Here is a 27,982-nt window from a genome sequence, read left to right as displayed (position 1 = left end):
GCCTTTTGGTTTCCTTTAAAACAGGAAGGACTGTGACCTGCTGCAGTGTTACAGTACAGAGTATTTAGTTAAATACTTGGCTTGGAATATTTAATTAGCAAACTGTGTTTTTATTTTGTGATCTAAATGTTTAACTCACATCAAACACTTACTTATGAACTAAATATTTTGTTAGTAAATTAAATTAATTTGTTAAATTATTGTTGGAAACTGTCAGAAAAATAAATTTTCAATAAGAATTAAATATTAAAATCTCAGTGATTAATTTATATTATTCTTGATTCTACCAATTATTAGCTCTTATTATTATTTCTTCCTTAAAACTGTTAAACTCAGTTTTGTTTTTAACAGTTATTCTTCCAGATGTTATTAAAATTACAGATTTTATCCTGCAGACAGATCTGGATCAAACATGAAGATTTATGAACTTTAAAACGTTTTAAAGTGGTTTAATATTGATGCATCTGCATAACAATCAGTGGAAACATTAAACAGAAGAATGGAGCCGTGACCTCTGACCTCTAGCAGCTTAACCTGTTCATTTGGCAGCGCTCTAACCTTTTATCACAGGAATATAGCAGCTGATAATTTCAGCACCTCTTTAGTTCCTCCGTCGGTACGAAGCCGTCCGATCTCTGCAGCACAACTCGTGTCTAACTGCTGCTTCTCCAGCGTTGACGTACAGGATGCTGGATGAGGCGTTGGGGTTTGAACTTCATGGAGTTTCATCTGACTGCAGCTTCCTGCACTCTTCATATCTCACTAGAGGGGCGGGATTACAACAATTATGTAACTATTGTAACCTTCAGTTGTTATAAAATCTGACTTTGCAAAGTGACGCTGGAGCTTCTCTCTGAAGAAGAGAAGGAGATTTGCTGCCGCTAGTCTGAAGGAGCTGAGTTGGCCGTCGCTCATGATGAGGGAATAACTGGATGTAAAGCTAAAAAAGTTGATTTTCTATAATAGTTGATTAGTTCCAAACAAAACATGTATAATTGCTCATTTTCATGTGTGAGTGTAAACACGGAGTTGGGGGCGTGGCCAGCAGCAGAGTATTTGGATTTAAAGAGACAGAGCCCTAAAACAGCTCATTCTGAAAATAGGCAGAACTGGACAAACTGAAATTAGATGATCTATGAATGAGTTTGTGCAGAATCTGTTTTTTAGCCGACAGGTCGGTGCTCACCTGACAGGTCACCTTTAAATCAGAAAACATCCTGTGAGGTCATTAAATGTGACAGGAAAGCTACAAACTGAGCTCCTCTGCTTCCACTAACTCCTCACCAGTCAGACATGAGACTCGGATCAAACCGTTTAGATGTTTTAATGAATGTTCAGCAGAGAGGAAGTGAGGACAGAGCGGGAGGTGGAGGAGAATGATGGAGCCCGGGTTCGGAGTGGTTCTGTTCTCTGCTCCTTCAGGAGGCTTGAGACAGGCAGCGGCACCAATCGCAGGGACTGCGAGGCTCCCTGCTGGGCCGCGCCATCCATCACCGAGGAGGAGCAGAGGACGGATCATTCAGACGGATGACTGCGGAGGGTTTCTGCTGTCCCAAACCTGATTCTAATAAAAGTGCTAATATAGCAGCAGGAAGTCCTGCATGTGTCTGTGGCCCTTCAGACAGAGAGATGGATGTCTCTCCTGAGAGTCTCCTGGGGCAGAGATGTTCATCCATATCTCACATATTGCTGCTCCAGTCTGAGCGTCACAGCCCTGATGCATCATGGGGGATTGGGAACGCTAAAGATGTTTCTCCTCAGCAGAGTATGAACGCTGCGACCAGAGGCTCAGCGTCTGGCCAGCGACAGGAAGTCTGCAGCACAAAACCACGCATCAGAAAACATCACATCCTGAACTCAGAGAGGCTTTAATGTCATAAAACCGGCCGTGAAGACGCTCGGCCCTCCCCACCGCTGAGCCTAAAGCAGCATCAGGCTAAAAATAAAAATGTTCCCAGGAGGTTTTTAGCCATAAATCATTTTCCAGGTTTGAGCTTCTCCTTCAGTTTTGGGCTTAGAAACTTTTTATTCCGTGTTGTTGCAGAAACTGAGCCGGTTCTCCATTTAGTTGATTTAAAAGCTTTTAATTATATTTTAATTAATTCCATAATATTCAACAAAATGACAGCAAGAAAAATACAAATATTTATTATGAGGTCACATCTGATCTTCTTTAAACGTCTTGTTGTGTGATTTCTTATCTTTTATTAGATTTTCAGTCTTGTATGACCTGACTCCATGCTCCTCTCCTTCTCTGTCACCCATCTGTCTGTGGAGCTCAGCACTGCCCCCTATCAGTGAAGCACGGTAAAAATAAAACTTTAGTCTTTTCAGAGTTTTTGTTTTCATTAAGAGAATTTAGTTTGAATTCCAGTTTGAGCAAATTTACAGTCAATGGAAACGCAGCTACTGATATAAGAGCCTGAGTTCATCATATAACCTGCATGATGATGATGATGATGATGAAACTTTCTCCTGTTCTGCTCTCGTCTCTGTGAGGTATGGAAGTCAGTTAGAGCATATAATCTGTGTTTCTGTGTGTGTTTTTGAGCCAGTATTTGAATTGTTTGCTGTTTCTGAGTTTGGTTTCCAGCCAGTTATGAAGAAAAACTTGGTTAACGTTTCTGAACTTACTGGTTTTGCTGTCAGATCATTTCCCACCAGTTGCTTTGATTTTTTGCTGGTTCGTGTCGCTGGATGATCCGCTGATCATTTCAGCTCCAACAAATTCAGTTCAACCAGAGGAATAATTAGCCTGGAAGAAAGAAAATATTCAGTTTAATTTATGCTGTTTGTTAAAAGTACACTCTTTGACTGATGTAAATTACATTTCTAAGTAATTTAAATGTTATGAATTGAACTGAAACAAATTTTAATGCCTTAATTATCAACTTATTATTTACTATTTATCAACTTGGTTGATTTTAGTACCTCTGCTGCTCTTTTTAAAATTGTCCATATCTTAACGCCTGCGGTTGTGTGTTGCCATGGAGACGCGTACGCCGTTATTAGAGGTGATGAAGTTGAATAAGAATGACTCCAGCTTTACTTAAGCAGCCAGAGAGATTATAAACTCTGCAGACATTTTCCTGTCCAATCTTCGGCTTTAGAGCCGAACCTTCAGCTGGAAGCCTGAAGACGAAGGGACGGATTGTGACGACCAGTCCTGAGGTTTTGTGTCAGGAAGGCGGTTTGCTAAGCCGCTTATGGCTTTATGCAGAGTTATTGTCATGTTGTCTTTGGTTCTGCTGGAGGAGCCGTTAGCAGACACTTCTGCAGCGCAGCGCCAAAAACCAAGACAGAAAAATGAGATAATTCCCAGATTCTGATGATTCTGCATCAAACTGGAAGAGAAGACGAAGCTGTTTTAAAAGAAACTTGGGAACAAAAACGTTTCTGATTCAGGTTCAGATGGAGCTTAAAGAAAACTGCTATCAATAACATTTATTATCTTAGTTTTACTCGTTGGTGACGTCAAGAGCTCAGGTAGCTTTGGCGAAATAAAACAGATTAACCTGAATTAATAATATTCACAACTCATTAAACTGACTTTTATTCTGAAAATACTGATGATGTGTTGAATATTCAACTCATCATCTGTGGATCTGTTGGTGTGGATTAGTCATTTTAATCTGTATTTTAGTGAAAACTAAAAAAATGAAACATTTCGGATCAGAACGTTTTTTAACTTTTAACATTTTTTATTATTGCCTGGTTGCGTTTGGTTATTTTTCCTGCTCCTCCTGTGTCAACAGAATTTTTTACCTGATCTGATTTACATGATCTTGGTTTTATTTAGGTTATTTTTTAAAATATATGTTTTAATTTGACAGATTATTGAGTATTTTACGAACAGACCTGCTGCTGAAGCCGGCATGGTTTAGAAATATCTGACCTCATATTTCTGAACATCTGCTGCCATAAATGAAATATAAATCACAATAAACATGTGTCTATATTTTATATCAAATAACTGAGCTCTTTCTAAGTGTTAATAGAAGACATCGACTGTTCATCAGAGCAAAAAGTTAACATTTAGATTTGAATGAAATATCATTAAATGTGAAGCTATGATAAAGTTAAAAATAATGATCATTATTATCATAATGATCATTATTTTTCTATGAACATTAAAGTCAAAGTTGGAGAATCCATCCGACAGCAGCTGAGTAATCTGGATTAAATCTGGACCAGATTAGATCATTTATGACCAGATATGAACTGGATCTGTTCATGTGGATTAGTACAATATAAGCAAACTAAAACTAGATTCAGTAAAACATGTAGACTATAAATGATGTCATGACTGGCTGCTGAGGGAAATATCAGTATTTAATTAAAAACAGAACAGGAAGCAGCTGCAGCTGCAGCTGAGGAGGAATCATCCCGGCTGGTTCCAAACAGCTGAAGGTTCGTTATGCTGGTACTTGGGAACGGCGACCCAATCACCGAGAGAACCGGATCAGAACCTGACCCGGTCCAGGTCGTTCATCCAGAAACCGGCCCAGAGAGGACCGAGCACTTTATTTAAAGGTAATAACAAAAATCAATTCCACTTGAACAGATTTTATTGAGACTAGATGAACCCAATACATGGTTTATATTAATAACGTTTTGAGCCATTAAAGTTTTATTGAACATAATAAATAACACAAAACCTTTGGATGAAGCCAAATGAAGTTTTACAGGCAGTGATATAATTATAATATAATATATTATTATATTTGCCATTTTCTGAAGCTGAAATGACGTCAGCATCAGATCATCAACGGTTTCAGTGTTTACTGTTGAGCTGGACCAATCAGGATTCTGCTGGTTCTCATCTCAGATGATTTTTTTATTTGTGAACAATAATGCAGAAAGATTCAAGAACAATGTTAGAACCTTCTTCCATTCTTCCTGCTCTGAGTAGTAACTCACATTAGCAGCAGAGGATCTGCAACTAACATCTCTGCAGACCCCACACATCCTGGACACAAACGGTTTAGACTTTCCTTCAGGGCGGCGCCAGGGAGCTAAAACCAGGGACTCTAATTCCTTCACTGTAATTGATTCATATAGAGATGATGTAATAACTGACTCATTATCATACATTAGCAGTTAGCACAGTTAGCATGGCTCAGGTCCATGGCAGGTTTTCCTCCAGGGAGCTCAGAGTCCATCTCTGCTGCTGGCTTTGGTTGAGACGGTTTAACCAAATGCTTGAATGATGACGCTGTAAAGGTGAGGAGCATTGTGGGACGTTTGAGTTTTGGCATAAACAACAGAACAACCCTCCATATTCAGCTTGACATTTCTCATATTCTGTGGTAAAAATCTGTAAAACACAAAGTTCATAAGTTCTGTCTGTCTGCAGGAGATTTTGTTCAAGTGTTTCATGAGTTTATTGACTGGAGGCAACATTAAAAAACCATCAGCGGGTTAAAGTACATGAACTGATATGCAGAGTTGAGAAATCTGTTCTATTTCAAAGCATCTGAGGTTTTTTTGAAAACGCAGGAATTGATCCTCTAAAAGGAATTTAAAGCAGCAAAGTTGAAAAATCTGCCATGTTTTTATGATGACATTGTTCTTTTATCGATGTTGGAGCAGAAAATATTCAGAAGCCAACAGCACAAAAACAAAAACAGCCAAATGAAATCTTCCATCACAGAACGGCATAATCAAAGTAAACAAAGTATTAAAGTCCACATGGTTCAGAAAGCTGCTTTCTACTTCACTTTATAATTAGATTAGAATAATGCTGAGCAACAAAAACTGTTTTTATTCTTCTTATCTTAACTTCTTCCAACAGGCTGCAGTGGAAACTATTTTCATGCTGATGAATCTTTTCCTTTTAGCATTTATGCAAAGCAGAATAGTCATAAATCTCTGAGGCAACAAAGAATAAAGAGATGAAAATATTAGATATAAATCAGCAAAACTATCTTTTGGTCTTTTGTATCAATAAACTGGATGAACCTCTGACTCTAAGTCTTAATCTCATGTTTTATTTTCTTAAAACAGGAAATCAAACACGTTGGGTGATTTATTTTAAGAATACACTTTTTTATGGGCATTTATGATTTTTCTCCTGAACCTTTTTTTTTTTTTATCGCCCCACAAGGGGTCTTTTGTGGGCTCTAGTGTCCCTTTTTCAAAGTAGGCTGAGAGGAAAGGGGGAAGGAGAGGGGAGAAGACATGCGGTAAACATCGTCGGGTCCGGGAGTCGAACCCGCGACAGCCGCGTCGAGGCCACGTTTTGCCTGAATGTGGGTCGCGCTAACCCCTCCGCCACCACGGCACGCCCCTCCTGAACCTTTTTGTTTGTTTTTTCTGATATTTCAGATTTTTCTTTGGTGATCTTTCAGGCTGGAGGGGCAAGTTTCCCTCACCCTAATCTTTAGATTCTCAGAGTCAGAAATAAACTCACAGTTAAAGTTTCTTCCAGCCAGAAAAAGCAAAATCAAATATTAATGAAAAAACTTCAAGTTAATTCAGTCACACTCCAGCTGATCAGAAGGTTTCTAACTGAAACCAGCAGCTGGGACCCGTCCAGGTCGGGTCGGCCTGCCGCCGTTCTTCACGGTGACCCCGGTGACCCCGGACAGGATGGAGCGGCAGGGAAATGGAGGAGTAAATATTGAGGAAAGGATCAGAAATGCAGATATGAAGTAAACATTTGATCAGATGAGAATAATTTGCTCCCAGATTCACTGCAGCTACATGAAACAGAAATAAATCTTATTACTGCTGGCCTGAAATCTGCAGATATCTCAGAATACTGAGTGAAATATTAACCTTCATGTTGGGGATGAATGGGACAGAATCGCCTGCTGGGCTCCTTCCTCTCAGTTTTGGTGCAAAGTGAACTGATTTCTAGTGAACATAATAAGTCAGATGAAGCTACAGATGCTCAACCTGCAGTTATTAAATAAACTAAACCTCCAGATAAAAGATCTGCAAATGAAACAGAATTGATCCTGAGGTCAAAGGTCAGCGATGCGTCGCTCCGTTTCCTGATGTTCACATGGATCTAATCTGAACATGAACTAACAGCAGCTTTACACACATTCATTCATTTAGATCTGAAATAAATAACAACAGTAACTAATGGGGGAAAACCACCTGGAACTAAATCATGTGTTTATGAAAGTAAAACCTCCTGAAGTTGGAGAAATCCTTCGTTTTTGTGTTTATTCATATATTTATTAGCTTTGTGAACTGATGTCAAATTGTTTTTTCTTAACACAAGCAGACACTCTGAACGCCACAATCAGCTGGTGGTTCAACCATAACTGAATAGTTTTCAAAAATGTTTTTTTCTGCTCAGTATTTATTACAGTTAATGTATCACAATACAAAACTCTAAACGTTTCAAATTCTGCATCTAAAAATGATCCAAAGTATGAAAAAGCTAAAACTACAATTATAATTAATAAAAACTAATAAACCTCTCCTTGGGCTGCCACCTTATCGTGGTGGAGGGGTTTGAGGGCCCCAATGATCCTAGGAGCTATGCTGTCTGGGGCCTCATGCCCCTGGTAGGGTCACCCAAGGCAGACAGGTCCTAGGTGAGGGACCAGACAAAGCGCAGCCCGAAGACCCCAATGATGAAGGAAAACTTTGGACTTGGTGTTCCCTCGCCCGGACGCGGGTCACTGGGGCCCCACTCTGGAGCCAGGCCTGGAGGGGGGGCACGATGGCGAGCGCCTGGTGGCCGGGCTTTTACCCATGGAGCCCGGCCGGGCTCAGCCCGAAGAGGAAACATGGGTCCCCCCTCCCATGGGCCCACCACCCGTGGGAGGGGCCAAAGGGGTCGGGTGCAGTGTGTGATGGGTGGCGGCAGAGGGAGGGGACCCTGGCGGTCCGATCCTCGGTTGCAGAAGCTCTCGGGATGTGGAATGTCACCTCTCTGGTGGGGAAGGAGCCGGAGCTAGTGTGTGAGGTCGAGAGGTTCCGGCTAGAAATAGTCGGTCTCACCTCGACGCATGGCTCTGGTTCTGGAACCAGCCTCCTTGAGAGGGGCTGGACATACTTCCACTCTGGAGTTGCCCAAGGTGAGAGGCGTCGGGCAGGAGTGGGCATACTTGTTGCTCCCCATCTCGGCGCCTGTACGTTGGGGTTTACCCCGGTGAACGAGAGGGTAGCCTCCCTCCACCTACAGGTGGGGGGACGGGTCCTGACTGTCGTTTGTGCTTACGGGCCGAACGACAGTTCAGATTACCCACCCTTTTTGGAGTCCTTAGAGGGGGTACTGGAGAGTGCTCCTCCTGGGGACTCCCTTGTTCTGCTGGGGGACTTCAACGCTCACGTGGGCAATGACAGTGAGACCTGGAGGGGCGTGGTTGGGAGGAACAGTCCGCTCGATCTGAACTCGAGCGGTGTTCTGTTGTTGGACTTCTGTGCTCATCATGGATTGTCCATAACGAACACCATGTTTAAGCATAAGGGTGTCCATATGTGCACTTGGCACCAGGACACCCTAGGCCGCAGTTCGATGATCGACTTTGTCGTCGTTTCATCGGATCTGCGGCCGTATGTCTTGGACACTCGGGTGAAGAGAGGTGCGGAGCTGTCCACTGACCACTACCTGGTGGTGAGTTGGCTCCGGTGGTGGGGGAGGAAGCCGGTCAGGCCTGGCAGGCCCAAACGTGTTGTGAGGGTCTGCTGGGAACGTCTGGCGGAATCCCCTGTGAGACGGAGCTTTAACTCCCATCTCCGGCAAAACTTCGAACATGTCCCGGGGGAGGTGGGGGACATGGAGTCTGAGTGGACCATGTTCCGTGCCTCCATTGTCGAGGCGGCCGATCGGAGCTGTGGCCGCAAGGTTGTTCGGTGCCTGTCGCGGCGGCAACCCTCGAACCCGTTGGTGGACACCTTCGGTGAGGGATGCCGTCAGGCTGAAGAAGGAGTCCTACCGGGCCTTTTTGGCCTGTGGGACTCCAGAAGCAGCTGATGGGTACCGGCAGGCGAAGCGGCATGCGGCTCGGGTGGTTGCTGAGGCAAAAACTCGGGCGTGGGAGGAGTTTGGAGAGGCCATGGAGAAAGACTTCCGTACGGCTTCGAGGCGATTCTGGTCCACCATCCGGCATCTCGGGGGGGGGGAAGCAGTACAGCATCAACACTGTTTATAGTGGGGATGGTGTGCTGCTGACCTCTACTCGGGACGTTGTGGGCCGGTGGGCAGAGTACTTCGAAGACCTCCTCAATCCCACCAACATGCCTTCCATTGATGAAGCTGAGCCTGGGGACTCTGGGTTGGGCTCTCCAATCTCTGGGGACGAGGTCGCCGAGGTGGTTGAGAAGCTCCTCGGTGGCAGGGCCCCGGGGGTGGATGAGATCCGCCCGGAGTTCCTTAAGGCTCTGGATGTTGTAGGGTTGTGTTGGCTGACGCGACTCTGCAATATCACATGGACATCGGGGGCAGTTCCCCTGGATTGGCAGACTGGGGTGGTGGTCCCCCTGTTCAAAAAGGGGGACCAGAGGGTGTGCTCTAATTATAGAGGGGTCACACTCTTAAGCCTCCCTGGCAAGGTCTATTCAGGGGTCCTGGAGAGGAGGGTCCGTCGGATAGTTGAACCTCGGATTCAGGAAGAGCAGTGTGGTTTTCGTCCTGGTTGTGGAACACTGGACCAGCTCTACACCCTCGGCAGGGTCCTGGAGGGTGCATGGGAGTTCGCCCAACCAGTCTACATGTGTTTTGTGGACTTGGAGAAGGCGTTCGACCGTGTCCCTCGGGGAGCCCTGTGAGGGCTTCTCCGGGAGTATGGGGAACCGGGCCCTTTGATACGGGCTGTCGGGTCCCTGTATGACCGGTGTCAGAGTCTGGTCCGCATTGCCAGCAGTAAGTCGGGCTCGTTTCCGGTGAGAGTTGGACTCTGCCAGGGCTGCCTTTTGTCACCGATTCTGTTCATTACTTTCATGGACAGAATTTCTAGGCACAGCCAAGGTGTTGAGGGGATCCGATTTAGTGGCCTTAGGGTCTCATCTCTGCTTTTCGCAGACGATGTGGTCCTTCTGGCTTCATCAGGTCGTGATCTGCAGCTCTCGCTGGAGCGGTTCGCAGCCGAGTGTGAAGCGGCCGGGATGGAGATCAGTGCCTCCAAATCCGAGGCCATGGTCTTGAGCCGGAAAAGGGGAGAGTGCCTTCTCCGGGTCAGGGGGGGTGTCCTGCCCCAAGTGGAGGAGTTCAAGTATCTCGGGATCTTGTTCACGAATGGGGGAAGAAGGGAGCGGGAGGTTGACAGGCAGATTGGCGCAGCGTCTGCCGTTAAGCGGGCGCTGTACTGGTCCGTCGTGGTGAAGAGAGAGCTGAGCCAAAAAGCGAAGCTCTCGATTTACCGGTCAATCTACGTTCCCACCCTCATCTATGGTCATGAGCTTTGGGTCATGACCGAAAGAACGAGATCGCGGATACAAGCGGCCGAAATGGGTTTTCTCCATAGGGTGGCTGGGCTCTCCCTTAGAGATAGGGTGAGAAGCTCAGTCATCCGGGAGGGACTCAGAGTAGAGCCGCTGCTCCTTCACATCGAGAGGAGCCAGTTGAGGTGGCTCGGGCATCTGGTCAGGAGGCCTCCTGGACGCCTCCCTGGTGAGGTGTTCCGGGCACGTCCCACCGGGAGGAGGCCCCGGGGAAGACCCAGGACACGCTGGAGGGACTATGTCTCTCGGCTGGCCTGGGAACGCCTCGGGATTCCCCTGGAAGAGCTGGAAGAAGTGGCCGGGGAGAGGGAAGTCTGGGCCTCCCTTCTGAGGCTGCTACCCCCGCGACCCGACCTCGGATAAGCGGAAGAAGATGGATGGATGGATGGATGGATGGAAAAACTAATAAAAACTAAACAATATTTAACAAATAAAAACTAAACAATATTTAACTAATAAAAACCAAACAATATTTAACTAATAAAAACTAGCAGATCCGTTCTAAAAAGAAACTGAATCAGACACAAACTCTCTAAATGATTGTAACCCTGGTTAGCGGCGATGCTAACGCTAACGCTAACATCCGCCTGCTGAGAGATGAAGAAGAGAAACTTCCTGGATCTGCTCCAACATTTTGACTCAGAGTAAAAATCTCTGTTCAGCTTCAGTCTCAGTTTATAGCAACATTACCTTTTCTGAATGAGAGGGAAAGTGATAATGAGCTGAACTGGATCAGGTGTTAATGGGAGCAAAACCATCATTTAGGACAGAATAACTGAGTCTGAGTGGGAATTAGTGGACGCAGGATTTCAGGTTCCTCCAGACTTTATGGTTTTCATCGATGAAAGAGTTAGAAAGAGTTCAGGTTTAATTAGCAAAACAGAAATAAAAGAACATCTAAAGCCAACCAGACACTAAACATCCATTTTCTTGCTTTACTATTTTATTTTTAGTAAAATGTGAAATCATTAAATTCCTGTTTGTCCTGCTGTTTGTCTGGAATATTTCTTGGAGCAGTTCAGGAGATTCATATGAATTATTGCTTGAGTTACTGCAAACCTGATAAACCCAGAGATGGACAAGTTAAATCAAGTCAAAGATTACGTTCATATTTTATATGATATTCAAATCAGAGCACACACACACACACACACACACGCACACACACACACACACACATAAAAACTCCCTGTAAAACATTTAGATGACATTAAATACGTTGAAAACTGAAACTCCCATGATGCCCCTGTGCCCCGCTGAGGCCATCATGTCTGTTAAAACCGTCTGCAGCGTTCAGCCAACGCTCTGCGCGCCACGATCAGGAGCAATTCAGGGAGCGGCGTTTTGTTCCAGCGGAAGGGGGGAAAGGTCAAAGTGCGTGACCTCTGGAGCACCACTCAGAGCTTTCTCCTCCTGGATGATTCCTGCAGGGGGCGGACCGCCGCTCACTCAGGAGGTCAAAACCGGCCACTTTATTAGGAACACCCCGCCAGCAGAAAGGGCAAACAACTTCTTCCAGTCCAGAACCGCCTCAGTACCACAACGTATCAGAACCGCTCCAGAGGTTCTGGTCCATACTAACATGACAACATCCATGACCAGAACCTGAACTTTATTCATGGCTCCAAAAACAGAACAATATGCAACACATCCATTGTTAATATTCAATAAAAACTTTCTTTTTGCTCCTGGGGCTCTTCCTGCTCAGCTTCACTTCTCTCATATTCAAAAAGTGGAAAATGATTTTATTTGTATGTAAATTTCTGAAACTTTCAGTTTTATCTCCTGATTCTTCAAGGCAACACGACTCGGTGGAAAAGTTCAAATCGTTTCCTCCTGCATGACGTCATTTTGCTCCTATGAATTTAACTGCAGCATTTCCCTTTGATTCTCTTCAAAAGTTCAATATTTCTTTTAATGAATTACAGAAATAAATTCTTAAATCTTTTGTGGAATCTAATTTGAATTTTTCAAAAAAAAAAATTCTTGCAGGATTAATTCTGCAGTTTGTTTTTTATAACTCATCAGCTGTGTGGTTTATTAAATTAAATCTTTTTCAATAATCAAAAATGTACAAACCTGCAGCTGGAGCGCTCGGTCGCCGCGCCGGCTGCTTCAGAAAAAAACAGAAAACAAAGATATGTACAAAATACAGGAGAGCAAAGACCTAAAGCATCATGGGAACTTTCAGTAACGGCTTTATTAAATTAGTGCAAAAGACAGACAGAACTCATTCAAAATGTCCTTTTTTGTTTAAGTTGGTCTTCCAGACGAACGCACACGCTACGTTTCTCCGATGAGCGCGAAGATAAAAAGCAAAACGATCCACCAAGTCTTTGTTTTTCTTCTTCTGACTGGAAATGAGAGCTGGACAGAGAGGCGGGAGGACGAACCGAACCCAAACAGCTGCAGTCAAACAAACTTCACTCCTGATTGTGCAAAATTAATCACAATTTAAAAAGGAAAACAATCAGAAACCAAAGATGTTACAGTAAAATAGTGAACACAACAATAGCCTCTAAATTCACAGAAAAGATGATTTCCTCTTTTAAAACAGACTTACTATGAAAGACTTGCAATCAAACTACATAAGTTAATCAATACTGTATATTTATACAATGGTAAAAAATAAAATATTTATATAATAGTACTTTTTTTCAGGTTTACACCATTACTGTAAAGATTTACTGTTTTCCACTCCATGATAACTAATGTGATAAGAACAGAAGCAAAATGAGGAAACGACTCCAGAGTCTCTTATTTTGAAGGCTTATGGCTACAACCTCGTCCTAAAAAAGCCACAACCACCAACAGACGGCAGACAAAGTAAAACGCTTCAGTCCTCTGAGACGAGACCAAACCATCAAACACGCTCCGACGAGGAGAAAAAAACCGCCGCTCCCCGCCGACCAGACGGGCTGCAGAGTTCACTGGGCCGGCGGCGGGCGGACGGACACGCAGGTCAACGGACGGATGGACGGATGGGTGGGAGACGCTAACACAGCCAGGCAGTCTTCGTGGGGTTACAGTAAAAGAGGTAGCCATGACGACGGGGAGAGCAGGTTTCTGCTTCATCAGGAGTTGATCTGCTTTTTTCGCTCAATATCTGTATTAATGTTCCTTCAGGATGTGGCGCGATGCTAACACCGCTAACACCGCTACATTCCTAGCTCTGAAACGGAGGGGTGAGGGGAGGCTGGGACAGAAATCAATAATCAATGATGGATGGAGAGAGAGAGAGAAAAGAAAGAATAGGAACGCAAGATCAGAGAGGTGAAGATGGAGCGGAAGAATGAAGAGGGCCAGCAGGAAAACAGGAAGTGATTTAAAAACAAACATGGCTGACAGGCGGCGGTTCTGTCCCAGGGAGAAAGTTCTAGATTTGCTTGTTGGATTTTGTCGAGGTGAGAAGATTTCTTCTTCTTCTCCTAATCCCAGGCGCGTGGGGAGATTCGGCGTTGCTTCTCAGTGGTGCGAAAAGGACAATGAGAGGTTTCAGCAGGACTTACAGGCCTGGAGCGGGGTCAAGGGTCAGGGGTCAAGGGTCAGGGGAGGGGCAGGGGGAGATGGGAGGGGGAAACAAGAAGAACAAGAGTGAATATCACAAAGAAGAATCTAGTTCACCTGGATCCGTTCATGATTTTCCCCGGTACTGATGAGGTTCTGTTGAGTAGTTCAGAGCTGTCAGTATCTAACCTGCAGTCAGACGGATCTCAGTTTGGAGAATCAGAAATTCACCTGTCAGACTGAACAGGTGAGAAAGAAATCAATAATCAATGCTGCAAACAACTTCAGTGAAACTTCACTTCTGGGTCTGGAAGTTCTGATTTAATTCTTGTGTCACATGGTGAGATTTAAAATTTACAAGACCTGAGAACCACCCCATACACACACACACACACCCACACACACCCCCACACACACGCAGAACCACCCCATACACACACACACACCCACACATGGTGGAGCGGCGTTGAGCCGGCAGCATCACAATCCGATTCCACTCAGCAACATTCAGACGTCAGACGGAAAATCGTGAGTTCAGAGTAAACAAACATGGCCGACTGAAATATGTGGCCAAGATGATCCAACATGTTGAAAATCCCAGATTTTAGATGGGAGCGGTCCTGATGACCCGACTGGATCCGATCATTCTGAACACACAGCAGGAAAATCTCTGATTATCTTCAGGCAGATAACTGGGAAACATTAAAATCATGTGGCATTAACGCTCGCTATGTTTCCATGGTAACTAGTTTTGAAACGCTGTAAGTTAGCTCACCTCCAAGCAGCAGCTTCTCCAAACTCAGGTAAAACACTGAGTGCTCAGAGGTAATCCACATAACCCCCATTCCACAGAAACCAAACAGGAAGCAGCAGTTTGTGTCTCCGCCTGCAGCAGGTTGGTGAAAATGCGACGCTGCAGCTAAATTCACAGCAGGAAATGAGATTCTACTGATTGGCTGGATGCAGCGATGACATCACTGAACTCTTCTTCTAATCTGTTTGCTCTTCTGTCTCTTTTATGATCCGGGTTTGAGGTGAAGGGCGGCGCCACGCTCGTCTTTTAGTAACGATCTTCAGCTGCAGGTTCACAGGCCAGTTTCTGCAAACTGATGATTAAAACGGAACGATTTCAGAGTTTAGAGTATTAAACCTGTTGGAAAAGGTTATTTGTTCAGTGTTTATATAATTTAAAGTTTTTTACTCGTGATGCATAAGTGTGTGTGTGTTTGTGTGTGTGTGTTTCTGTGTGGGTGTGTTGGGGTGTGTGTGGGGGTGTGTTTGTGTGTGTTTCTGTGTGTTTGTGTGTGTGTGTGTGTGTGTGTGTGTGTTGGGGTGTGTGTGTGTGTGTTTCTGTGTGCGTGTGTTTGTGGGGGTGGGTGTGTGTGTGTGTGTTGGTGTGTGTGTGTGTTGGGGTGTGTTTGTGTGTGGGGGTGTGTGTTTGTGTGTGTGTGAGGATGAAACTGAAAGGATTTCCAGGTTCTTCATGTAAATTTCTTCTCTGCCATCAGATAAATATGCTAATGAGTCGATTTAAAGGTAAAGTTGAATATTTGCTGATAAAATGTTCCTTGTGTTTAATGTTTTCAGTCGTCTCCAGGTAATAAATTACATTTTAAATAAATTTATCTCCAGGTATTACATTTTAAATCAGTTTTTTTTAAAGTGGAAGTTAAAACGCTGGCGGATCAAATCCGTTCTGGTTTCACTGTCAAACAGCGTCTGATGTTAAGATCTAACATTTAATGAGGAAACTTTTCTTTATCTCATCCATGTTCTACTGAGAATCCCACAGAGTTTCATTTCCTCCCACAGCATTTATGAAACTAGAATATTTCAGCCTCGTCCAGCAGACACTGAAACCAAACGGATGAAAAACCGTGAGGCGGTCGAAGCAGAACGGCTCAGAACAGAGGAGCCGACCGTTTTTATTTTACAGACGTTTTTCCTTCTGGTTCCCTTTCCAGCTCTGAGGAAACTCAAAGTATCGGGTTTTCCCGGCAGGAACGCTGCACCTCACAGGAAGAGCTGGAGAGAAAAGAGGTAACGCTTCCTCTGGATGGAAACTGAAGCTCCTGACATGAAGACGAGAATCGATTCAGAGCAGCTTCAACAGGATTCACAGGAACGGAGGAAGAGGAAGAGGAAGAGTTTATCACTTTATCTGAGACGAGCAACGAACGATTCTCTTCATTAAAGCAGCAGAATCAACCTGTTGCCGACTGAATCAACCTGTTGCCGACAGAATCAACCTGTTGCCGACTGAATCAACCTGACAGACAAGCTTGTGATTGACAGCGCTAAGCCCCGCCTCCTGGCTCTGATTGGTTGTTTCTAGTTAGCACTGAGAGAAAACAGAGGAACTCAATCTTCTCACATGGTGACAGTTTCCACCAATATGTAAAAAGGTATTTATGATAAAAGTTATACCTCAGCTTTAAGGGTTAGAGTGAAGAGCGGTAAATATTTACCGATATTTACTCTATCGGTAAATAGAGAGCAGCTCCTCTTAATCAGACGATCTGCTTAGCAACAATCCTACAAATTTAGACATTTCTGTGCAAATTTGTAGAATATTTAGCCTAGAACTGTGTCAGTGCTGCCCTCTACGGGCTGAAGTGTGGCTACTGCAGTTGAATTTTCCTACTGGTTGGTTTAAAGCCATGTCACTCAGACGCCCCCTGGTGGCGAGTCGGGAGCAGTGAGTTGCTCAGTTGTTGCAGTGTGACTGCTGGGTAAAAATCTCCAATAGCTGGAAAAAAGTCACTAGTTGCTGTTATTTGTGAAAAATATGCTGAACAGCAACAAAGTCGCTCAGTTGACAAGCAGCCATCAGGTTTTCCACAGTGGGTGAAAACCAAACTCCCACTGGCTTTGAACCATGCTGGACCCAGACCAGGCCGCTCCAGGCTCCTCCACCTGCAGCTCTCTCCAGGTAAAAATGGCGGCTTTACGCCTGAAATGCGAAGCGGCTGGAAATCAGGACGGTGTCTGGAACAGAAAGCGTTTCTGCTCCTCTGGAATCTGAAACCGGGCTGACGGCTGATTAGGCGCTGCGGCATGAAGACCAATCAGAGCCACTCCGCCAGCCCAAAGCTGAATCTAATGAGAGTTAATTAGCAGCTGGCAGGGTAATAATGAACGAGTTCTACAAGCTGCTGGAGTTCAGGAACCAGGAGCTGGTTCTGTTCACACATCCTACAGAACCATCAAGACCCAGTTTGCTGCTTTCAGCTGAACAAAATGCAGAGTCGGGTTTGTGCATAACGCAGATAAGTTTTTATTTGTAATGATGGGAGGCAGAACCGAGCCTCACACCGACACTGAGCTCCATTTCATAAGGTCTAAACTCAACTGACTTTACATGTTTATTACATGTTTATTACATGTTTATTAGCCGATTCTGCTGGAGAGTAAAAACTACAATTCAGTTTATTTCTATGGCGTCATTTTCACAACGAGCCCAATTAGTCCAATCGGAGCTTTAAGTTCAGTTTATTATTAAATTAGTTTTAAAAGTTTCTAAGGAAACCCAGCAGAGCGTCGAGTCGCTCACTCTCCTGACCAGCAGGGGGCGACAGCACACCATCACTTATATCATTGACTTAACAATCCACCAGAACCAGAACCAGAACCAGGACCAGGACCAGAACCAGAACCAGGACCAGGACCAGAACCAGGACCAGAACCAGGACCAGAACCAGGACCAGGACCAGAACCAGGACCAGAACCAGAACCAGGACCAGAACCAGGACCAGGACCAGGACCAGGACCAGAACCAGGACCAGGACCAGGACCAGAACCAGAACCAGGACCAGAACCAGGACCAGGACCAGAACCAGAACCAGGACCAGGACCAGAACCAGGACCAGAACCAGAACCAGGACCAGGACCAGGACCAGGACCAGAACCAGGACCAGGACCAGGACCAGGACCAGAACCAGAACCAGGACCAGAACCAGAACCAGGATCAGAACAGGACCAGGACCAGGACCAGAACCAGGACCAGAACCAGAACCATGACCAGAACCAGGACCAGAACCAGAACCAGGACCAGGACCAGGACCAGGCTCAGTACCAACGGCCGTCTGGACCAACTGGAGGTTTGTAAAGACGGAGCTGAGACACAACCAGAAGTTTGTTTTCTTGATAAATCAAGAACATTTTGCTTTATAAATTTTAACTTTTACTGTTAATTTTTCTGGAAATAAGTGAAATAAGTAAATGTTTCAGAACCAATAGAACTGAAAGGAGATCAGATCAATATTGATCATTAATCAAATATTTTGGAAAACGGTGAACGTTTCTGATTCAGTTTCAGACGGAAAGGTTCTGCTGAACCCATTTCTGTATAAATTATATGTAAATTAGTTGTTGTTAATAATTGCAGCTGATCTGGAAAGTTTGACTCGTTTTACTGGTGGCAGAAAATCGCAGCAGTTTTTATTTACTGAGCTGTTTGGTTATTAAAGCAGAAATGGACCTGATGTTGAGGTTTTCCCCGTTACTGAGCGTAACCATGGCAACCGAGCATTGAGCTACGGCTGCTTTATCCCCTGATCTTGTTGCAGATAGATTTAGATGGTGATGCATTCACATGCAATCATGGAAAAAAGACTTTTAACATGAGAATGAAAAGTTAAAAATGTTCAAATGAACTTTGATTTTTCCAAAGTGAATTTTCTTCGGCTGCATTTTGTCACCTTTTAAATTTTCTCTGCGTTGCATTATTTTTAGACTTGTGGTTTGAGGTTTGTTATTCGGCGTTGAGCGGCTGCATCATTAGCACCTCGGCCCCTCAGAATGAACAGAGGGCGACAGGAAGCTGATGACAGCAGCAGGTGGCGCCGTGTGAACCGCCAGCATGACGCTGTGACACGCTGGAAACGGTCACAGGCTGCAGCGTCTGCAGTCAGAACCAAACGTGTTGCTCTAATTCATTTCTGTCACATTAAAGATCCAAACAACAGCAGCTTTCGTGACTGGAAACTAGTTTTGTTCTGTTAGAATAATAGATAATAAAATAACAGATAATATAGAATAATAAAAAGAATTAAACTGAATTAAGTTCAGCACATCGGAGTAAAAATGGCGCCCAGTGTTTGTGGCTCTGCTGCAGTGAACTGAACTCCCAGCAGGAATTATTATTCAGCTGCATATTATCATTTTGTTTAAAAATAATTTACTTTATTCTCAAAATTCTGACTTTTTTCTTTGAATTTTGACTTTAATCTCATAATTTTCACTTTAATGTCAGATTTTTTACTTTGATTTCAGAATATTGAGAAAGTCAGAATTTAACAATAATCTCAAAATTTTGTCTTTATTCTCAAAAATCTGAATTATTTCTTAGTATTTTATCTTATAATAATTTTGACTTTAATTTTTACTGTGATTCCAGAATTTTCAGCACAATATCTAAATAAACCTGACTGAGTGATTTCATCTAACAGTGCTTGGAAATTAATTTTTTCCACAACAGGACTGAAAACATTTCTGCATGAAATTATGAACAGCTAACCAGACGTGGGATTAACGCAGCATCCAGTCGTTTTAATAAATAAAACCATCGGCTGCAGGCAGACAAACAGCTCAAAGCGTTTCCAAACCTTGAATTTCATCCTAAGAAAAGCAAAATGTTTATGAAGGTTAAATGTTGACTGAATGCAATAGAGTAATATTTTCCATTACTCTATTGCAGTAATAAATAAAAGGCCGAGTTAATTAATCCTGTGAGCTGAAGGTGAATGGTGGCGAAGTTTCAGGTTGAGGATCTCTTCACGTCTTCAGAGATCAAAACGCCTTCGGCGGCACAAACTCCACCTCCATGGTAACTGCACATCATCCTGGCTTAAGGTCTCTCTCCTAAAGCTGTGAAGAAGTCACATTTTCACCGGAGTAAATAAGCCCTGAAACGTTCCCGTTTCTCTAACTGGGAGCGGATTAGAGCGGAGCAGGAAAATGAAAGCGTCTGTCGGAGCGAAGCAGCGGATCAGGAAACACCAGAAAACCTCAGGATGGAGGAAAACTCAACGCATCTGGACTGAATGTTTTCCTCCATTTTACTCTGGAAACACAGAAACACTGAGGCTGTTTTACTCTGTTAATCCTGAGGAAAATCGTTTTCTGAACCCGAGAAACCGAATCAATTCATGAGCAGCAGACTGAAGACCAGCTGCATTTACACTGAGCACTGGTTTATCTCCAGTTCTCTAACTGGGAACACTGGGAACACGCTGTCCATACCAACAGCAACACTGGCTGAAGATGCTGGAGGATAATGAGTAATACTTCAGTTCACAGATAGGGGGCACTGTGGTCTTCTGCATCAGTTTTGTGAAATGTTTTAACATGAACTGAATCGTTTCCGTTGAACTTGTGGAAACAGCTAAAAAGTATTCACACCCTTTAACATTTTCCTGATGTTCTGATGATCAATAACTGATGGGTGGTTCTGGAACGGGACCAGAACCGCCCATCAAGTCCATGTCTGTCTCTTCAGGATATTTCCCAGAAGTCTTTGGTATCAGCAGGAAGTTTTCAGAGACGGTTCTGGATCCAGACTGATCACTAGTTTCTGATTCTGCTGGCCTACTTCCTGCTGCCAGGCAGGTTCTGTTCTTCATCCTTCAGTAATTATGTTCCAAAACCTGAAACATTTCAGCCTAAAAATCAAACAAACCAACTTTTCTCGTCATAAATAGTGAGGTGAATCGTAAAACGTCTCTGGAGCTGAAGATGTTTTCCTTCATCGTCCTTCTGATGTTTCCTTTACTGAACTCTGAAGGTTTGGAGCTAAAAATCCTCCAACATGACAAACGAACATCAGCAGAGTGGAGACCATCAATTATTGATCACCAATCAACCATTTGATAGCAAAAAGAGATTAACAGGAGATTTAGTTTGCAGAACCATAAGAGTGCCTGTAGATGAGTTCTGAATAAATCAGATTCTTATTTTTGATGTAAAATGTTTATATCTTTTATTACGTTTTGGATCAATTACTGATCTGCCTGCGCTGCTGTTTCAGAAAATGTTTTTTAAGATAACGATTTATCCGTTAATAAATTAGCTGAAGATGGGCGTGCCGTGGTGGCGTAGCGGTTAGCGCAACCCGTATTTGGAGGCCTTGAGTCCTCGACGCGGCCGTCGCGGGTTCGACTCCCGGACCCGATGACATTTGCCGCATGTCTTCCCCCCTCTCTTTCCCCGTTTCCTGTCAGCCTGTTATCATATAAGGGACACTAGAGCCACAAAGACCCCCTGGAGGGGTAAAAATATATATATATATAAATAAATAAATAAATTAGCTGAAGATTACTTTAGTAATATATTCATGATTAAGCTGATCAATCGTTCCTTCATTGCTGAATATTTGTGGCTATTTTTACAAGACAATTAGCAGTAGTATTAATGTTTATTCATATTTAATATTTCTTTAAAATGACACCCCAGAATGAAACGATTGTGGAAAACTGGTTCATAATTAGTATTTTTAAAATCTACTTCTTTGGTGAATGTTTATTTTGATTTCCAGGTATTTTTCTGTCTAGTTTATTAAAAAGAAAAAACGTTTTTGTCTCGTTTGTCTGTAAAAACCAGAAGCTCTGCTGCTGCGCTCACATTACAGCAGGAAACCGGAGTTCAATCTTCACACCTTTGTTGTGTCGTTTCTTTAACCAATCCTTTCCCTCTGGCTCCCTCCATTTTTCTTTGCCTCATCTCTCTGCTGCAGGGTCAGAGGTCAGCGGCGAGATAAGGGAATTGAAAGAGAAGCCTCTCTTACTCTGTCAGACTCTGACTATCCGCCGCACTGATCAGTTCTCTATCTGTCCCCCGGCGGCGCCGAGATGAGCTGGAGTCATTTCTCACTGCCGGCTGGCTGGGCGCGCGGGGGTGTGTTTCTGTGTGTGTGTTTCTGTGTGTGTGTTTCGGTGTGTGCGTGTGGGTGTGTGTGTGTTTCTGTGTGTGTGTTTGTGTGTTTCTGTGTGTGTGTTTCTGTGGGTGTGTTTCTGTGTGTGTGTTTGTGTGTGTGTGTGTAAATCTCCTGTGTCCAAATCGGAAGAACTGTTGCCCAGCAGTAACAATGACATTCCCAGAGGAGACCCACATTCCTGATGTTCTGTAACCTCAGTTCTGCTGCCGGGTCAGCAGCGCCGGTCCGGTTCTGACTGAACGGACCGGCTGGTTTGGGAATCCCGGACCTAAACGATTAGAAAATGATTTTTTAAAATGATTTAGAGTCGACCCGGCATGTCGGCCAATTACGGCGCTTCCTGGTTCTTCACCATGGCAACCGTGGATAACAATGGCTGCAGAGGAGCGTGGTCTCACCAAACGCTCACACTGCAACATTTTCTGGGATCTTACTCTGCTGAGATGCTGCAGCAGCATCACCTCCACATCAAAATTAATCATTAACACAAGTTAAGATCATTAAATGTTATTTGCATCCAGTTTTTCTGACTGGCTGCCGTTCAGATTTATCTTTATTCTGCTGGTGGAAACGTTTCGGAGCAGGAAGAGCGAAGGATCCGTCCAGGAAACAAAGAACTGCTGAAGCTATGAGGGCGAACAGATTTAGTATCAAATAATGAATAAAGAGGGTTGTAAACGTTGACGAATTTAACGTGTTAATTTTGGATGAATTTCACAGATTTTATCATATTTAATCACATTTAGAAAAAGTTTCTCGTATTTGCGTGTTTCTGGTACGCCCGTTAATCTGACGCACAGCTACATCCGCTAACAGCAGCGATGGACGCAAAGCCGCTTCTCATTTCTGATTATTTTATCAATATGTTTGATTAAAATGTGAAAGTGTAGGTTTGCCAAAGCCATCCAAACCTGTCTGGGGTCACAGGATGGAAAGTTTGGGAATCCTGGACCCAAACGATTCAAAAATGATTCTTTAAAATGATTTTTCTTACTGATACGATGCACAGCAGGAAACAAAGGATTGTTGAGAACAAAATAAAATAGCAGATATTACAGGCAGGAGGAGCAAAGGAGGCGAGAGGATCAGATATTCTGGTGGAAACAATTAAAGAGAAAATGAGGAAAAATGTTCAGACCAAGAGAAAAATGAAGAGAAGAAAAACAAGAGAAACGATGAGTCTGACGCTCTCTAGTCCATAAATCTCAGTCTGACACCAATCTGCTGAACAAAGACATAATAATTATAAGTACATCATCTCTTAAGGCTGGAGTGAAATATGTTTTTGGGTTTCCCCCCATCATCGCTCACTGTCTCTGATCCTGCCACTGAACAACGCCTCCGGCACGAACTGCACAACAAGGCTAGGAAGGAGGAGAGGACTTAAAGATGAGAAATGAATTTTGCTCTCACCAAACAGTCTGCGTTCTGCGCAGAGACGATGAATTATTCATGCTGGTGCCTGGACTAAATGAGATGTTTGGAGTAAGAACAAGGTTGACTTCTGGATGTCGTATAAAAATCAGAAACACAGAGAAGAGTTTCTGTCTGAATCAGCTGCAGGACTGAAGGTTGTGAAGGAGTTTAGAGACAAACGACCGAAACCTCCGTTAGTCTGAGTGTGTTTACAACATACTGCACAGCAAACTGACCAAATATCCACAAAACTGAACAGAAAAGAGTTTATTCCTGGTGAAAGCCTCACATTTATTCCCACTGAGTTGCTCAAATCCCACCAGGTGGAGAGAAGATCCCGACTCGGCTTTTCGAAGGTCTGACCTGTTTCCACGTCTGTTGGAGTGAGAGGAAAAACCAAGAGATCCACAAGCAGCTTGTTGGTCTGGAGAGGATAGTAATCTACCACTGGATTATTATATTATTATTATTATTATTATTATTATTATTATTATTATTATTATTATTATTATTATTATTATTATTATTATTATTATTAGTTATGTCCAGATGTGCAGTAAGTTCACCCTGAAATCAGACCTCAAGACACTAGAAGCTACAATTTTTTCCAGGCAGTCTGAACGATCTGTTCCTCTTCCACCTGATGAACTAAATCGTATCTGATAGTTTCCAAAGTGTCTGCAGTCTGAACGGTCATTTTATCCGACTTTTCTGTCACTGAAATGAGAAACGCATCAGATTTACAAGTCAGACGGTAAATCAGCGAGTCGCTTTGGGCTCCTTCAGTCTGAAGCTAAAAAACTGGCCAAGAATCCAGAGCTGCTGTGTGAGGCTGAACACGTCTGTGTTTAAACAAAGTAACATTTTCAGTTTAAATATCTACCAGGAATTTATTTTACAGAATTGGAAACATGAAAAGAACAAATTATTGATTAGTGTTATTTATCACATTATCAATAATCTGCACTTCACTGGAACCACAAATACTTCAGACAAACAAGAAATAGCAATGAGCAATGTGTGTGTGTGTGTGTGTCTTAATAACACACACACTCAATGGATTGCTGAAAATGCCTTCATCATCTGAGACGCAGCTCCAGAGTTTTCCTGCGTCTCAGACGAGCCGACAGCCTCCGGCTCTCAGCCTTTCCGCTTCCAAAGCTCCGTTTTCCTCAGAATGTTTCAGGAATCCATGAATTGGCAGATTTTCAGTCAGTGAGTTATAGTTATGATCCACTGAAAATCAGAACTGTGGAATATTTTTCTAATGTTTTTCTAACTTCTCACAGAATCAAACCAATCAGGAGCCACAAAGCGAACGGCACCAGCAGGTCAGTGTGAGGTCAGCAGGGCGGGAATACTCACAGAGACGGACAAGCAGCAGCGTCGACAGCAGCACAACAAGGCTAGTGCGGTGGGAGTGGGCGGAGCTGCAGTATCTCTTGGTCTTTGTACAGATGCACACCTGAACTTTGACCTCTGTGCTGTTGGACAAAGGGGGCACCCCTGAGTCCGTGATGAGCAGCGGCAGCTGGTAGTTGGCTTTCTTCAGACTCTGCAGGAGCATGATCTGGGAATGAGTGGCTGCAGGAGACACAACGGCGGAGAATTAGGAAATCTGCTCTGCATCAATGCTTCTTGATTGTGTGTGTGTGTGTGTGTGTGTGTGTGTGGGTGTGTGTGCGTGTGTGGGTGTGTGTGTGTGTGTGTGTGTGGGTGTCAGCCTGAAGTAACTACCAGGTTAGACTTTTCTTAACACTCAAGCGACAGAAATTGGTGGCACTTTAAGTTGCATAAGATGGTTACATTGTGTTGCATCATCTTTAAACCAGTTTCCAGTTGTGACACAAACTGCAGCCGTTCACTTCATGCTGTAATGAGACAAAACACAGGAGCTGCTGAGCCCGGCATCAGGCCCGGTTCTGACCCGAACAGAAAACACTTCATCAGGCTGTGAAGCCAAAAGACTCAGGAACATCAGACGAGGAAAAAGGGGGAATCCATGAAAACTGTTCAAACGCAGCGGCGTGTCGGCAGCAGAACCTCCACGGATCAGAGTCTGACTCCAGCAGAAATACTCTGATTACTCTGCAGTCGCTGGGCGGATCAGAGCCGGAGCTGCTGAAACGTTTTGTGTGGAAACATTCATCCTTTCTGGGATGTGAACAAAACAAATCAGGTGAATTTAGATTTCAGGAGGAACAGGGTCAAAGGTCACACACTGGGTCCAAAATGGGAGAAGAAGTGGAGGTGGACGGCGATGGTCAGGTTTTAGCTTTAGCTTAGCTTAACACACCGAACTCCTTCCTCTCACTCAACCAGGATTTCATTTCTTCGTTTCTTTCCATTTCTCTCCTCATCTGAGCTAAAGCAGGTTCTGGATGATGATGAGTGAATATGAATAGTTTTATAATCATCTCTTTCTAAGACAAAACGGAGGAGGAAAAACGTTCATACTGTTGATGAACATATGCAGCTAACAGACATCAAGCAGACTGAATGAAGGCACCAGATCTTTACTGCTGTGAATTTTAAACAAATGTTTGAAATAAAAAAGAATAAAAGGTTTGTTTTATCCAGAGTGGATAAATATCTGGGTTCTGTAACTGATATTATTGACGTGTCTTTAAAACCTGCTTCCTGATTAAAAACTCACAGTTGATTCTGGTGACCCTCCATGTTTTGTCCAGGCCCGGTTGTTTCCCCAGTTCTATCTTGAACGGCGCCGCGTTGGGCGCCAAGTCTCTGTCCCGTCCCGCGACCACGGCTACGTTCATGTCGCCGGCGTCCTCACACACCTGCGCCACCGACGGCACCACGAACGGGGCGTTGTCGTTGTAGTCTTCCAGATGGATGATGAGCGTCCCCGTCCCTGTGGCCGGAGGCGTGCCTGGACACAAACACCAACAGGACCGCGTGAAGGCGGAGGAAAAGCAGAGGAAAAACCTCAGCCCAGCTGCTGCTCAACAGGACGATGTGAAGGAGCAACACGAATAAAACCTGCTCTGATTGTTTTGGTGAAAATAAACACCAAACGCAGGAGAATCCACCCGATGTCGGTCTGAGAGGATAAACACGGACGCCTCGTCCTAACGAGCTTCATGACCCGTCGTTACTGACCTCCTGACTGGGCGAGATAAAACTCTGCTCTGCTGCGGCTCGCTGGGCCTCGGTCATTAGAGGTTCATGAAACAAACACGCTGCATTTGGTAACAGCTCCAAGGGTCAGGTAGCAATTAACTCCTCAAGACTTGATCTGTAATTGGAAAACATGAAAATTCTCTTGTAAACTAACAACTTCAGCCACCTAAACTTAGAAGAGGAGCTGTAATCATCTTCAACCAGTTTTCTTTCTGTTTCAACCAGAGACAAAGTGATGGAGGCACAGAGTAAAACTGAAACTATATCAGAGGAAACTTTTAAATCCCGTTTCTGTGGCTGTTCATTCAGTAAAACAGAAACGAGATAATTCAGCCGAGGCTGTTGGAGACGTTTCCATGTTTTGACTCCTGACTGTAAATTCATTTCTGTTTTAGACCAGAAAATTTAATTTCATGTCATAATGAAACAAACGCAGCTAAACTAAAACTAGCTGCGTTTCTGTTGACTGTAAAATTGCTCAAACAGGAATAATAAAAATAAATCCACTTCATGGGAACTTCAAAAAGCAGCAACATGCTTATTACGAAGCCCTGAATCAATGTGTTTTAATCACATGATAGACATGAACATTATGGATATGTGCATGTCTATTAAAAAACTGATTAGCATCTGAAAAACTTCAATAATATTTGAAATATGACCCAAAATCCAGGATAGGTGTTTGTGAAATATCGTCTCTGCTGCCCAGATGTTGAGCTGTTAGCATGTTAGCATGTCAGGAGAGTCACGTCTTCAGTCAGAGGCTTCCTCAGAGTCGTTGAAAGACTGACTGCTACTGGAGCTCCTTGCTGCCCACAGCATCACCATTCACAACAACTCTGAATAAACTTGGAGTATCTGAGTTATGACAACAATTAGTTTCCCTTTTGGGATAAATAAAGTATCTGAATTTAATGCGCTGCAGTTGGATTTTTTTTAATGATGTTTTACATTTCAGACATGATGATAAATATTGAGAGCTACAGGCCGTAGTTATGAAAATAATTGTCTATAGTCTTTAATGACATCAACTACAAACAGCAAATCAATTTTCTCCATCAAAACAGAGCCGAGGATGTCAGAGGCATCTACCTGCCACTGAACCCGTTCTGCTGCACACAAACACACGATGCTGCTGAGGAACCGAATCCACTGCTGCGTCTCTTCAGCAGACCATCATCATGATCTGTTTGCCAGGCTCCAAACTTTAATTTTATTCTCAGCTGTAAAAAGCATCAGCAGATTGTAATGGTGAAAGATAAGCAGGAATCAGATGTAATGGCGGAGAGTTTGTCATTTGTGCGGTTTAATAGTCGTGAAATGACTCCGATCTCTGCGTGCGTCGGCTTTCTGCTCGCTCTCCAGGAATGACAGAAAACAGCAAACGCTCCTTACATGCTGCAGATAAATACGGCCGTGACGATATCAGCGGCAGATCAGGACCGAAGAGGAATTACTTTGGCGAAAGCAGATGGAAAACGTGTTGCAAAGCCAATCAAAGACAGAAGCTCTCAGGATAATCCATTATCTCTGGAGATGGAGACCAGAGAGGGAGGAGAGAAGTTGGAGCCCCGTCTGTGA

At 43.8% G+C, this 27,982-nt stretch overlaps 1 protein-coding gene across 4 annotated transcripts in view; it reads right to left on the bottom strand.

Moving 5' to 3' along the window:
• Window positions 1–1,300: 1,300 nt before the first annotated feature.
• The window catches only part of cdh13 (cadherin 13, H-cadherin (heart)), a 310,128-nt gene continuing 283,446 nt past the window's right edge, over window positions 1,301–27,982 (bottom strand). For 2 of the 4 annotated variants that reach the window (XM_032582639.1, XM_032582666.1), the window contains 3 exons: window positions 25,917–26,150; window positions 24,626–24,844; window positions 12,580–13,917 (listed from right to left, as the gene is read on the bottom strand). In XM_032582639.1, coding sequence (XP_032438530.1) covers window positions 13,910–13,917; window positions 24,626–24,844; window positions 25,917–26,150 — 461 coding nt within the window. In that variant the 3' untranslated portion in view covers window positions 12,580–13,909. Of the gene's footprint in view, window positions 2,756–12,579; window positions 13,918–24,625; window positions 24,845–25,916; window positions 26,151–27,982 lie in introns of those variants that run through there. The other 2 variants (XR_004341798.1, XM_032582655.1) reach the window with 2 other exon arrangements.

This window comes from Xiphophorus hellerii, chromosome 2 (assembly GCF_003331165.1).
Source record: "Xiphophorus hellerii strain 12219 chromosome 2, Xiphophorus_hellerii-4.1, whole genome shotgun sequence".
NCBI classification, from domain to species: Eukaryota; Metazoa; Chordata; class Actinopteri; order Cyprinodontiformes; family Poeciliidae; genus Xiphophorus; species Xiphophorus hellerii.
The sequence above is the reverse complement of the archived record's forward strand: the minus strand, read 5'-3'. Positions and strand labels throughout refer to the sequence as shown.